We start from the raw sequence: 14,367 nt of genomic DNA, 5'->3' as shown, positions 1-14,367 counted from the left end.
TTTATCGTTTTACAAATAAAATAGTTTTTATCGTTTTTTAAATAATAAATCTTTGAATTTAGTCCACCACTACACAGAACATTATTTTTATTGCTTATTTCCTTCAAACCTTTGATAACAATTAAGAAATTTAAACTCTTAGGACCAAGAGATTTACCAATAGGAAAATATACGCTAAGTATTACGTCTGCAGGTGACTTTTATCAAGGTTTATAAACCAGTACTTTAACCAAACGAATAATAAGGACCAATTGTGGAAGTTTAATAAAAATATCTGTATTAATTTAATAAAGTTTATGTCAATGGAACAAACTAATCAGAGGTATGCTGAACACATAAGTATTGAGATTATGTGATTCCACATGTTCTTTGACAACCATATAAAATTCAAGTTTTCGGATTGATTTCTAATTAAGTTTCACCCTAAACCGATACTTGCATCAAATTAAATTGTTTCGTTGGTTATATAAAAGTTATTACTCTAAACTGTGGTTGTAGAAGTTAATGTATAATATATTCATAATGTTTTGTAATTCATTTACAACTGAAAAAGTCTTTATTATCTAATATAATATTTCTTTACAGGATGGGATAGCAAAGAACCTCGACCACTGGCGGTTCAGGAGGAGCCCGAGTTCGCCATGAGCATCAGTAACTTGACAACACCCCTAGGACGTGAAGCCGTGCTCTCGTGTGTGGTAGAGAGACTCGGCAAGTACAGGGTGAGTTCCCGCTTATACCGATATAAAGAATTTGGAGATATGAGTTTTATAAAACGTGACTTGTTCTATTTGGAGTCAGTTTCCATATAATAATGAATTATGTAGCGAAATTATTCCATTACGGGTTTCATATATTTTAAAATAAAAATAGGTCTAAATTTAATTATATGCTTATAAAATTTTAATTAACAGATGCGCTCTGTTGTATGGAGTAAAAATGCAACGAGGAATATTTAGTTCCCTTTCCTACCGACATATTGTTTTACATGAGGATGTAATACTGCCTTTGCTTCTTTACTTGGAAATTACAAATGGATTAAATACAATATAAGGACATGACATGCAATTTGTGTAAACCATTATATCTAGCTTTGAAGTTTGGAAAAATGAACCTCTTCATCGTTATGTAATTTGTTAATTTTTAATTTAATTTGTAAACGCCTATTTAGTTTAGTTTTTTGCACAAATTCTATCTAAAGAACATTCCTTACGGATCATAATAATCATTCTTGAAGCTGAAGAAATAAACTGCATGAGTATAAAAAGTCAATTATCTCTAATAAAGTACCATTTCAATCGTGCCGTATTACGCTTTTCGGTGAAAAATATCTTGATGGAATGAATCCTACGGTCTTCAAATTAGGTGAACAGGGTTGAATACAGAATTATATTGGTTGTAGACTTCAACAGTAAAAGGACAATCAATCCCATGGTCTGTTTAATCCTCTGTAAAATAGCCCTTTCTTTAGGTTCTGGCTCATGATTATATATAGTTAGAAAATAGGTAACTCAAAAATATTATACTTTTTGTCTGATTAAAGCACAAGTAAGGGGACTAAACTTATAATTTTCTCTTCATACTTTACTGAAACTTTTTTTGCTTTAGGTGGGCTGGCTGCGGGCCGAGGACCAGACTATCCTGAGCCTACATACTCGTGTGGTGACGCACAACTCACGGATATCCGTGACACACGACAACCACCGCACCTGGCAGCTTCACATTAAACAGGTTAAAGAGTCGGACAGAGGGTGCCATATGTGTCAGATAAACACTAATATCATGAAGAAACAGATCGGCTGCATTGACGTCTTAGGTAAGCGTTTTGGCAGAATTAACTGCAGTTTTAAGATATACTTAGTTTGAACGGACATATAAATAAATAAGTATTGTTTGTTCATGAAAGAAATGGCTTATTCCACTTAAACCAAACACATACATGTTTAAGTTTCTTTTTTTGTATTAAAAAGATAATAAATATAAATAGAATTTAATTCATAATTTTAATTTTGCCGGGTGGTTTACCATATGTTATGCAAGTATATGCAAGATCATTTATTAGATTTTACAACCGAGTGTTAACAATAAATTTCTTGGCATTATAAGCGTGAATGAATATAACATATACGAGTAGACATATAACTTATTCTTTCTGCCATATTGATGCTTTCATCCACGATGATCCCTTTTTTCCTCATATAATATTTCAAACATATTTTATAGTGCCTCCCGATATCTTGAATGACGAGACAAGTTCCGACATGTCGGTGCCGGAGGGAGAGAACTCCACATTAATCTGTCAGGCAACCGGTCATCCCAAGCCAAGAATACTCTGGCGACGAGAGGACGGCGAGGGCATAATCATCAGGAAGGGGCCAAGGGATATTGTCAAGGGTAGGGGTTCCATCTGTGTTAATCTAGAATTAATCAGAAAATAATTTTACATTGTTTTCTCACACTTCCTAAAAATGATTTTAAATTTATCTAATCAGTTTATTTTTTTACATAAAGATTAGTACTTTGTTTATTTTGTCTTATGCTTAACAACTGAATTTCTTATCATAAAAGACATTGTAAATAAGTACACGTTTTAGTATAATAAGTTTTCAAAATCATAACGAAATAGATCACAACAGCCATAATTTCCAGGATTTTTGAACATTTCATACAGAAATAGCTTGTAGCAATGTTGGTGGTCATGGGAAATGTATATATATGTAATACCTGTTATATGTCAACTAAAACTAAGATAATTAAGATGTTATCATTGTCATATAAAAAGAATTCGATACCTATTTCAATCCTTTCAGAGACTTTCTATAAATTTAGATTTTCTATAAATTGAGACACGTCTGCCTCATTTTACTAGATTAGAAGATATTTCTTTTTAATGTTTTCCATTCACTCATATACACGATTAAATTTCTTAAATTGATACATTCCACGTAAAAAACGTGTAATGTCTAAAAAAATTGTTATAATCTTATGACAAGTTTTTAAAATAGAAGGACATTTATATTTAAAATATGTTGAACACGTTGTGCAAGTTACTCAAATATTGCTATAGCAGCCTCTGTGTTGTGTTGGAATAAACTAGGATCAGGTGTTATTCTGAGCACTCTTAATATATACAGTATGTTATTTCCAGTGGACATGTATAACGGTAGTGCCATGACGTTCTGGAAAGTAGACCGCCGTCAGATGGGCATCTATCTGTGTATTGCAAGTAATGATGTCCCGCCAGCTGTTAGTAAACGGGTGGCATTCAGCGTGAACTGTGAGTACAGATTAGTTTTATTCTGAATATTATCATTTGTTTTGTGAATAAGTGAAAAATTATACCTAAATATGCTATTCATTATTTTTCATTTAGGCTGCATTATTAAAAAGCAATAAAAGTATTTGAATTAGAATCCATGTCATTAAAAAAAATGAATTGATAAGTATGTAGCTATGCGATAATCTAAATAACCGGTCAATCAATTTGAATTTTTTTTTTTGTAAAATATTTATAGGTGTAGGTTTAACAGTTTTTATGAAGAGAAACCTGGGAATAGTTTCCTGACATATTTTACAGATTAGATACATAATTATTATATTTAAGAAACTCAATCTAAATTTAAAAGGCAGTTAATAGATGTTAAGTCTATAAGCTGAAGTTCTCAAAAGTGGCAGAAAGATACGTTCATATTCGTGTTTGCAGAAAGGAAGAACGAATTTAAACAGTAATGTTTACTACATATTACACTAGTGACCACTTATGTGATCTAATGAATCAGAAGTACCATTAAAACTGTTATACAACTTTACAAAGATAATTTTAGATTTTAACATCACTTATTTTCACGTAAAAATAGTTTTATTCTGATCTTTCATAAAAACTCAGTACAATTAACATGTCTCATTTGTATTTTTTTGTAAATTTTCTTTATCTTGGTTTAAGGCAAACTTAATATATGCACGTATATTAGACTTGTTGTAAGCCGTGAGCAGGTAAATAAACTCTTTTAATTAATGAAGTATGAACCATCATGTATATATTACTATATTTATATTGCTAGAAATGAAGTCAACTATGGTAAAATAAATTTATCTGACTGAAATTGGTTAAAAGGGAATGGCCGAAGGTTGACACTTTTTCAACGAAGTTAGTTTCTACTTCAGCTATTAAACCTTAAGGTTCGAAATCATTACGTCAAACTCTTTTTTCAGTCGCACCTGTGATAAAGGTGCCCAACCAACTCCTGGGTGCGCCACTGGGGACAGACGTCCAGCTAGAGTGTTACGTGGAGGCTTACCCCAACACAATCAACTACTGGATCAAGAACAGGGGCGAGATGTTGCTTGACGGGTGAGTTTCCTATAGCATTTCTAATATCTAGGTAACTTCTTTTGTTAGTTTGAGCTACTGATTTTCGAAAATACGACTAGAGGACATTCTTGCTACTTTACGGGCCAAAACTCTACTTACTTTGACCGTTACTCTTTTTAAATGACATAACAGATCCGTTTTTTACGATTCTTATTGATATGTTTTAAAAATATTCAAGTATTTTTGCCTCTTAATACGTGTCTAAGATACCAGATAAATTGTTAACTTTAATCATCTCAATCGGAAAAGCCACATTTTTCAAATTGCGAATCTTTTATCGAGAGATGGATATTTACTTGCTACTTGTATTTTTGTAATGTTATTATTAATTAGGGAATTTAATGCCGTCAGGTCATCTGGCGAATAATTTACCTATACCTACGTTTAGTTTTGAAATGTACTGTTATAGTCTCTTTGTGTCAGTTAGCAAATCTGCCGATCTAAGTACATAAAAGTGGCGTACTTTAAAGAAGCGCAATAAAAGTATAATAAATTGTTTTTAGAGATAAATATTGCTAAAATTTCTAAACCATGCGTTTAAATAATTTTTATTCATAACTTCAACGGAATAAATTACAAATGTCTATATTCTGTGCGTTCTTGAAAGGTGGATATATTAGTAGCAGACTATGATCCCTCAAGGTCGTAATATGTAATATATAAGGTTTTTTTATGTAAATTCCATTGTTTAATACACTACCATACGGTTTTAAGTTACTATACAGGTATTTTCGTAATATAATAGGTTTATTTTAAGATTGCTTGTAATTCAGTTTTTTGTTACCTGGTATATGTAACATTGTCAGGTAGGAAAAAACTCTTTGTCATCTTCCAATACAGATGCGTAAAAAAGGACAACTGAAGGAAATATAAGGTAAAGCGAGGAGAGATTGCGCACAATTCAAAATATCTAAATAAAACGAAAATTTTTAGTTGAATATACAATTTTTTTAGTGTTATATTTACATTGTATGGTTGTCTATTCTCTGTAATTTTTCCAGAATTTATAATTATGTTAATAACGAAATAATAAAAAAAATCGTAAAATGTGTTTTTTGCGCAATCTCTCCTCGTAGGGTAGGTGAGTTTGCGCACATGGGTAGGAGAGATTGTTTATGGGAATAACTACTGCAATTCACACTTTAAACATATTTAATTAATGTAAACTAATGAAACCTTCAAACTTGATGTAAGAAATTGAAAAATTAAACATTTTAACTTGGGCACATTTTAAAAACATTATTACATAATAGAGCATTAAAATCAATTTTTTTTGACGTTTTTCACGGCGTCCACAGTCAATGCACTTTCCTTCATAAATTGTACAGCTCTCGTGCATCCATCTTCCACAGACCATGCACTTGATCCAGTCAGATGTCGAAGTAGTCTCCTGATATAGTTCAAGACAACTCTGTACACTCATCATCTTCATTATCGCTGACATGATCGGAAAGAAGTTCAATGTCTGCGTCATCTTCCTCAGATGTAGAAGATTGCTCAAACATCAACAACCGTTTCTTTGTTTTAAGTCCTTTTTTTTGTATCTTGCAAGATTTTGGTTGTTCTTTCCATGCAGGTTTCTTATTTTCATCTGGTCGCTTTTTCTTGTTTGATGCTAACTCTTTTTTTATCTTGATTTTGGTTATGTTATTTGGATCTGTAACATTCATGGCACTTTGCTTCCTTTTTGATTTTGAAGGCTCCAAACTTTTAGGAATCGGTGAAAGTTTTTGTAAAACTTTTTGTTGGAGTTTCTACAGATGCGGCTGAACATTGTCTTGAGGTTGATGGTTGACAGATTGGAGGGATTAAATGATTTGATTGAGATGATTGGATTGAAATAGGTGGTTCAGTGTTTTCAGATACTGGATTATTAACTGATGTCAAGGTTGGTTGGAGTGTTGTGGGATCAGGAACAATCTGGTTTACATCTTGGTCACAATGTAAAAGATATGCATAGTCTGGTATCACATCAATATTTAGAGGATGGATTCCTGTGGCACGAAAACGCAGCAACTCCAAGTTGAACAGTGGCAGCACGAGGCCAAGATAAATTCAATAGAATGGCCAAAAATCGTCCCTTGAAATTTTGCCAGTACCACAACGAGATGTGACTAATTTGTTACAAGCATCTTTAAAATAAGTTTTCAAAGCTTGAATACTACACGATTAGGGGTTGTAGGTAGGTAGTGTGTAGTATGACTAGGCAGACATAAGATAATGATGTCATTATCATAAGCCTTTTGCAACATATTGGGACAGTTCATGTGTGAGGCATGGCCATCTAAAATTAGCAAATGCTTTCCAGGAGACTTTCTTGGGATGAAGTGTTCAGAAATCCATTCCATGAACAGTTCACTATTTATGTACGCACTTTCTCTTCATTTTAAAACAGTTTCCAGGGGGGAGCATCTTTGATATATTGTGGTTTAGCGTAAACTCCCTTAAAAATACAAAAAGGTGGTAGGAACTGTCCCTCTGCATTGCAGCAGGCCATAATAGTTACAGTTTCTCCCTTTTCAGCACTTGTAACGACGTGAACGTCTTTGCTTCCTTTTTGGGCAATAACTTTTCCAGGCTCATTATTAAGCTGCACTCCTATTTCGTCGCAGTTCCAAATACAGTTGGGCTTATCTAAAAGGTTGTTTTTCTTTTAAGGTGGAAGTGAGAAGATTGAAATAACTTTTTACTTCTTCCCTATTCATTCCTTCTGTTCTTGCTCTACTAATGCCTTGAGCTTTTCTCACACTTAAATTAGGATGTCGCCGCATGAATGACGAAAACCAAACTTTTCCAGCGGTTTTATGGTCTTTGTTGAAAGGTGTGTGTTTAATACCAATGTTTCTGCTAAATTGTAAGCTAACATTCTAACATTCTTTTGTGTAGGTTGGCAAACCCTACAGATTGAAGTTTTATTATGTGCAAAGCCAATTTTTTCTCGGCTTCCAATCCTAGTTGGCCATCTGGACCCAAATTCCGTTTTGCAAAATCATTCTTCTTCATTCGATGTCTTAATGTAGACTCTGGTATTTTAAACCTCTTGCTTGCTGCTCTTATTGATAATGATCCATTCTTTATTGCTGATACAGCTGATGATAGATCATCTTCTGTCCAGGATCCTTTGTTTGTTTTTCCTCTTGTACACGTTAGGCATGTTAGCCTGTAAAAAATAAATAAATAATAGTCCATCTTGGTAAATAATATGTTTTAATTTTTTTTTTAAGTTGTTTTATTAATGGTAATATGCAATTCATATTAATAAAATAAATAAAGATTCATAATATACATTTAATGAATTTCTAACGAATATGTAGATTCACAAATAGTTAATATTAATTATGAAATCCATGCGCAATGTCTCCTACCATTACATTAAATGGAATAAATGCGCAATCTCTCCTCAACATGAAATGCGCGTACTGTCCTAAATCGGTATAGGAGAGATTGCGCAGGCTTAAACTAAGATGGCCGAAGCGAGATTTGACCAACCACTATCTGTACAGTTTGCCTATGTCATTACCTCTCTAGAAAAAATGGTAAATACCGAATAATGTATCGTAGCATCGTACTGATTAAAATTTCATGCATCCTGCAGACAAAATTCAGCCACTTACCTTTGAAATGAAAGTTGTAGGTTTAATATATATCACTAATAAACAGACTTAGCGTCTTGAACTTTTGACAGAACACTCAACTAATGAAGCGGATCGAGGCACTGAGGGACGCTGCGCGCGCACCCAACTCCAAACCAGCTGGAACAAAGAGGGCGCAATCTCTCCTACCGCGCAATCTCTCCTCGCTTTACCTTATGGTGTATACGAGTTTAAAAAAATTTTAAGCCAACAGCTTTTATTTATAATATAGTAAGAGGTACTATTTTCTAGCAAAAGATATAATGCCTTCCATCTGAAACCCGTACTTTACTCTATACAAAGGTTTATGGAATAAACAAATTACACATCTATGTTTTTTATATAATTTTATACATTGTTAGGTTCATGTCTTACAACACTCATTATTGTATCATGATTAGAATTATTTTTAGCGATGGAAAATTGTTTACAGAAACTACAAAGCCAAAATTAGTGAGGTAATTCTACATCAGGGAAATGTATAACCGTGATCAATTGTTTTGATGTAACTTTCAAGTAACTTGTATGTTTAAAAAAAGAAAGATAATTTTTGATACCATTTGAGGAAAAATAATAAAAATAGCTAATCGTTAAAATGGCTTATGCTTTCACGATGTAATTCCTAACATGTTATTTAGCAGTTTTTTTGGAAGATCATGAGTATATTTAGCAGTGCCTACATATTGTCTTCCTTCATTTCTTCATCACGATTTCCTAAGCTAAGAATAACAATAACTCTCTATTATCTAATTTATTTACAATCAAACTTTTTATGTTCCAGATATGCTTATAATATAAACGTGTTTAAATATTATCTGGATCACGGCTACTGCAAATTTTTAAATCCAACTCTTTGGTTGTATCTTAACTCAATCCGAATATACCCTAATTCTTTAGCTTGTGACTAGGATTTTTTATAAATAATACAATGTTACAGGTCAAAATACTCGATCCACGAGAATCGGTCTACCTACAAAGTGTACATGTGGCTGATCATCAGATCTTTCAGCCGTGCTGATATCGGCACATACAACTGCGTCAGCACTAACTCTCTTGGACGTGGAGAAGGCACCCTCAGACTCTACGGTGAGCTACTTATTTCATTTTGCATTAGCTTGATTTATACTGCTTTATTATGGGTTGTTTCCAAATCCTAGGCGAGGCATTTCATAATTGTTTGTAATTATGCAATGAAAATGCTAATTCAAAATTTGAATGTGTATGTTGCAAATTGTGTTTAGATGAAACTTTAACAATTATGGTTTGGAATATAACTTAAGGACAGTTCATTGTTATTAATGAATATATAAACAATAAAACTCTATAAAATTACAGGATGTGTTGAATTTTGCTCTTACGAAACAGTAATAAAAACAGAATCAGCAGGGAACCCCCAAGAATTAGTGGTAAGGTCTTGGATAATCTACCTTGATTAGGCTGAAAAGATTACTTTCCCTTGGATAGTATTGCACGCAACAGTTTCTTACCTCACCGTGTCCATTTTAATAAGCTTATTTCCGCCCTTTTATGTTCTCTGCATCTTTATTAAACGGTAATTAAAGATTGCCCTCATCCCTTAGTGTTATGGCATGAATACTGCTGGTAAAAATATCCATAACCAAAATAGCGTTGTAATTAAATGCCTGCAATATTCCAAGTTATGTATAATCAAACTACACAAATTTATTTTATATTGACCTAACTAAAACCATGAAATTAATCCATTGATGATTTTATTGGAATTAAATAATAACGCGTCGATAATAGGTTGTCATAGTTTAGTAAAAGTTACAATTAAGAAAATTTTTTTACTGTTTTATATTGTAAAAAAGTCACGATTTACTTAATATTTTATTGAAAATGTGACTTTAAATTTTGTTCCATTTAGAAAACCATATTTAATACCCTAAAAAACGTTATTTAATTCAAATAGTATAAGTAAACTATTAAGATTTTATCGTAAAAATGACATAATATTTAATAAATTAATTAATTTGTAGCCACTTTATATTCGTTTGAATCAATATGGAAGTGTTTTCAAAGTTTACAAATATCATAAAATAATTTTTTACCAATATACAATTATATTCGAAATTGGAGATAAAACACCTCAGACAAGACTTTAATTCACAACTTGTATACATAGACATCGCCTTTATAGGGTTGGCTAGATATAAAATAATTTTAAGTATCAAGGAAGTTGATTAGATTTAATTTTATATATTAAAATCGATAGATACCTTGTGATTTTTGTTCAAAACTTTTTTAAACCTTATTTCTACCGTTGCCGAAATCATCGCAGATAATAAATTATTTCTTTCAAATGGAAAAATAGTTATTGATACAAAAAAATTATTGTATGCTCAAACAATTGATAAGTTGGTTCTAGGCTATTTGGAATACAGAGAATTGAAAGAAGGTAATGAAAGAAACACTAAAAAGGGTTATAGTCTGTTCTAAATAACGATAATAAACCAGTCATACCGCACAATCAAATAGCAACCCCTTCACTATTTCCGATACTAGACCAAGCCATAATATGAAACAACGTGCTACATTAGTGACATTTATACATTTTCTATAATAATAAATTCTAATTTAGGATCATTGAAAAACATTTTACATTTGGTAAAATAACTAAATAGACTGAAACTGCATAAAACCGGTTATGTGGCAAATATATTTACTTTTAATTTTACTATTAGTATTAATAATTACAAACATATTATTATTACTATTATAATTAGTATTATCCTTTGTTATAATGTTTAAATATCACCTGTGTGTGTTGCGTTTGACCTACAGAAACACGGGATGACTAAAAATAAAATATTTTGTAATTAATATACACATATATACCTACATAATGTAAGCCTAATCTTATCGCATTTTTACAATATTAAAATTAATACTAATTGGTTTCTGAATTATTTACATGGCAATGTTACGACACAACATCTGTCGTGTAACAGGCCTCCAAGGAAATGCATGCAAAATTTCAAGTTCTAAATGCAAGTGTGCTGTGACAGATAGACACATAAGTAATACTGAATATAATATTTGGTTACTCCAACCTGTCAGACAAAAGATAAATTGTGACCCCATATTGGTAATATGATTTTACAAATGTATTGGTTGTGCATGCAACATCATAGAACTACTTATTGTCCTTTTAAATTTCTAAAGCAAAACTTGGAGTCTACAGTAGAAAGCTTTCTTAAAGTATCATTTCAAATGGTATATTCACATGTTATTTTTTTGAACTAGGCTTTCTAGCACTAGTTAAGGGTAGTCGGTTGACTATATAGCGCACATGTTAAATTAGATAAGTTTAGGAACATGTTTCTCAATAAAAATATCAAGATAAGGTTTTTTTATTTGAATCTGCTATTTCTTATCTACATTTACAGCACAGCAAATTTTCATAGCATAAATTTAAATATTAAAAATATTTTTTTATAAAAGTCAGTTTTTATAAATTTTTTTAATAAATAACTTTTTTTAATTATTATTAGACTACATACAACAATTTGCTGTGCTATAAAAATTGCTATAATTACGAGGAACAAAATTAAAAACAAATCATCAAAATGTTGAGTGGTTCTAGAGAAACGTGTTCCTAAACAAAGAAAAACAAGAATTTTCAGAAAACTCTTTTAAAGATTGCATATACATAGCCAAAATATGCTTAAGCCATTTACATAATGTTATATTTGGGTGTGATATTGTTTCCGATTTGAATAAAAATTGCACCAAATTAAACAAGAGAGTCTAAAGATTAAAAAAAGCAAATAAAAGTTTTTTGTTTTTTTTTTAGATTTTTTTTTTCAACCGACTCCCCTTAAATAATAAAAGTTTTGTGAAATTTAATTGTACTAACACGCAGAAATTCGAAGTTATAAAACAGTTTTCCAAACTTAGGTCTAGTGTTAAATTTAATTAGTTTAGTAATTATAGCACGCTGCGAGTGTTATTATTTAAAATGAAAACTTTATGTAAGAATGTACTCAGCACTTTTGCAAATTTAATTATTCAATTTTTTTTTTATTGAATTTATTATTGCTTATTAAAAACGGTGCTTCGTGCCAATTTCAAGTCCATAGGTCAGTTTGTTTTGGGAGAATAGTTGGAAAGGCAGACAGACAGAAGTGAAATATTTACATTTGTTGATACAACGTAGTAAGTTTCTGTGCAAACTATGCAGTTAATAATGTGAATGTTTTTGATCGCATGGCTTGTAGCAATTTATTAATACCTGGCGTTTAATGCATGACTTAGAACATTATAAACATTGAGTTATTAGTTAAAATATTCATCGGAACAAAATTAGAAATTAGATTATTAGTTAAAATATTCATCGGAACAAAATTAGAAATTAGATTATTATGTACTAGACTATAGATTTACATAATCAATGTGTTCTGTAGACAAAACTAGATTTTTTGCAAAACTACTTATATGTTTTTGTTCTTTCAGAAATAAAAATACATACTCAGTTAGGACTCAGAGATAAACACTCCGCCTTATTCGAAGGTGAGTGTAAGTTAATTTTGGTAGATCTTTTCAATGAAACGGAATTTTTGTAAAAATCAAAGCAAGTAGGTGAACTCAAAATACGCAAGGGTATGTATAATTATTTTTCATTTTCCGACCTTCAAGTTTTGTATTTGTATATTATTGAGAATAATATAAAAAAATTGACGTAAATTAAGAGAGTAATCAAGAAATAATATTTTTTCCTATCGCGAGATTTGAACTTTTATTATACATAATTTACTTTATATGTGCATTTATTTTGAAAATTTAATGCAATTAAAATAATTTTTTTTTATCTTAAAATGCGAAAACATTAGCTGGAAAGGTAAACAGAAACCTAAAAGTATGTAATCCTTCTACTTTTTATTAAAAAAAAAACTAAATATTTTCAGTTACTGGTGATGTATCAATTTAGAAATTTAGAAGGAAACAAAGTTACACAGTAACATTTTTCACATCTGTTGTAGGTCTGGCGGAAACGACGAAGAGCCACACTTCCGCCTCGAACGGAAGTCGAGAAAACAGCGACTCTTCCGGAAGTTGTCTCCTGGCTTCCTCTTTGCTGTTAGCTTCCGCTGCCGTCTTATCATCGAGGTGACCCTCTTCTCAGAAGCGCATTTTATAATCAATATCATCGTCCACCCGCCACATGTACAGAACCCTGATCGACCGTTTTTCTACCCTTTTACAGTTTGTGACGATGGACATTTTGTTGACTACAGATTCTGTGATGCTTAGCAACCTTGTTCAAAGTATGTAATGTTCAATGTATATTTGTAATGGATTGTTAGAGCTTAGTGCGTTGTTTAAATTATAATTATATGTACATAAATTGAATTGTGATAATAGGTTTATGACAGGGTGACTTTATCATTAAATATTAAAAGTGACAAGCTCTTTTGCAATCGTACCTTTTGTAAATTGTTCCGTATACGGAAACTTTTCATGACTGATTTCATTTCAGAAAATATTGTGCAATCATGTGCTTTTTGTAATATTACTAAAGAAATGTTTTTAATATTGATAATACATATCTGCTTGAAATGTCTCTATTATTTAAAAGAATCGATTATATACCATTATCCACTTCTAATGTAAATACGAAGCAGTTGATTTGCATTTTAATGTTTATATAATGTTAATAGAAGTTGCAAGTGTAAAAAGTGTAGATTATATTGTAGTAAATGTATATAATTGTAGATTACTTGCAGGCCTAATGTCAAAATATTGTTTAAAAATATTATTTAAATTTCCTTTAATTAATTGTTTCCAATGAATACCTGATTAATAATTAGGGGATTTGAAATGAAGCGGAATGTGATCAAATATAAAGTAAAACCCAAAACTTTGCTTTAAAATTGCAGTTTTAAAAAAGGGTAAGAAACATTTAATGCTATTTTATATACCTACATAAAGACTTTATTTATAGACGATGAGTTTAAATTAAATAGATGTACCAAGGGTTTGCTACTAGATTGGTTAGGGATTATAAAAAATCATGTTATTTATACTTAAGTTTATAATTCTTTCATAATAGTCATCTCAGACAACTAAATTTACAATATTTATATAGATTTCTTAAATAAAAGAATATGTTTTGAGATGTAAAAAAAATTATTATAAAGCTACAATATTTAAAATTAAATCTTATGTTTTAAATTATTATACACTTCTTAAAGATTATGTATAATGATTCCAAAAGCTTCAAGGTTTTATTCTAAACTTTATTACACTAATATATAGTGAGCCACCTAACGGGCGATATTTCAAATACTAGTCTTGACGGAAATAATATTGTTAGCTTAAATCTTTTATTTCTTAAAGGAT

At 30.9% G+C, this 14,367-nt stretch overlaps 1 protein-coding gene across 1 annotated transcript; it reads left to right on the top strand.

Moving 5' to 3' along the window:
* Nucleotides 1-578: 578 nt before the first annotated feature.
* On the top strand, nt 579-13,658 carry LOC124366709 (lachesin-like; the record flags this gene model as incomplete). Its single annotated transcript, XM_046823308.1, has 8 exons — nt 579-722; nt 1,609-1,816; nt 2,224-2,394; nt 3,149-3,277; nt 4,213-4,351; nt 8,942-9,090; nt 12,481-12,537; nt 13,008-13,658. Coding segments are annotated over 8 exons (1,128 nt in total), but the record flags the coding sequence as incomplete, so codon positions are not given.
* Nucleotides 13,659-14,367: the final 709 nt, after the last annotated feature.

The sequence above is a fragment of the Homalodisca vitripennis genome, chromosome 7 (genome assembly GCF_021130785.1).
Source record: "Homalodisca vitripennis isolate AUS2020 chromosome 7, UT_GWSS_2.1, whole genome shotgun sequence".
In the NCBI taxonomy this organism is placed as follows: domain Eukaryota; kingdom Metazoa; phylum Arthropoda; class Insecta; order Hemiptera; family Cicadellidae; genus Homalodisca; species Homalodisca vitripennis.
This window is presented reverse-complemented; position numbering and strand designations above follow the sequence as displayed.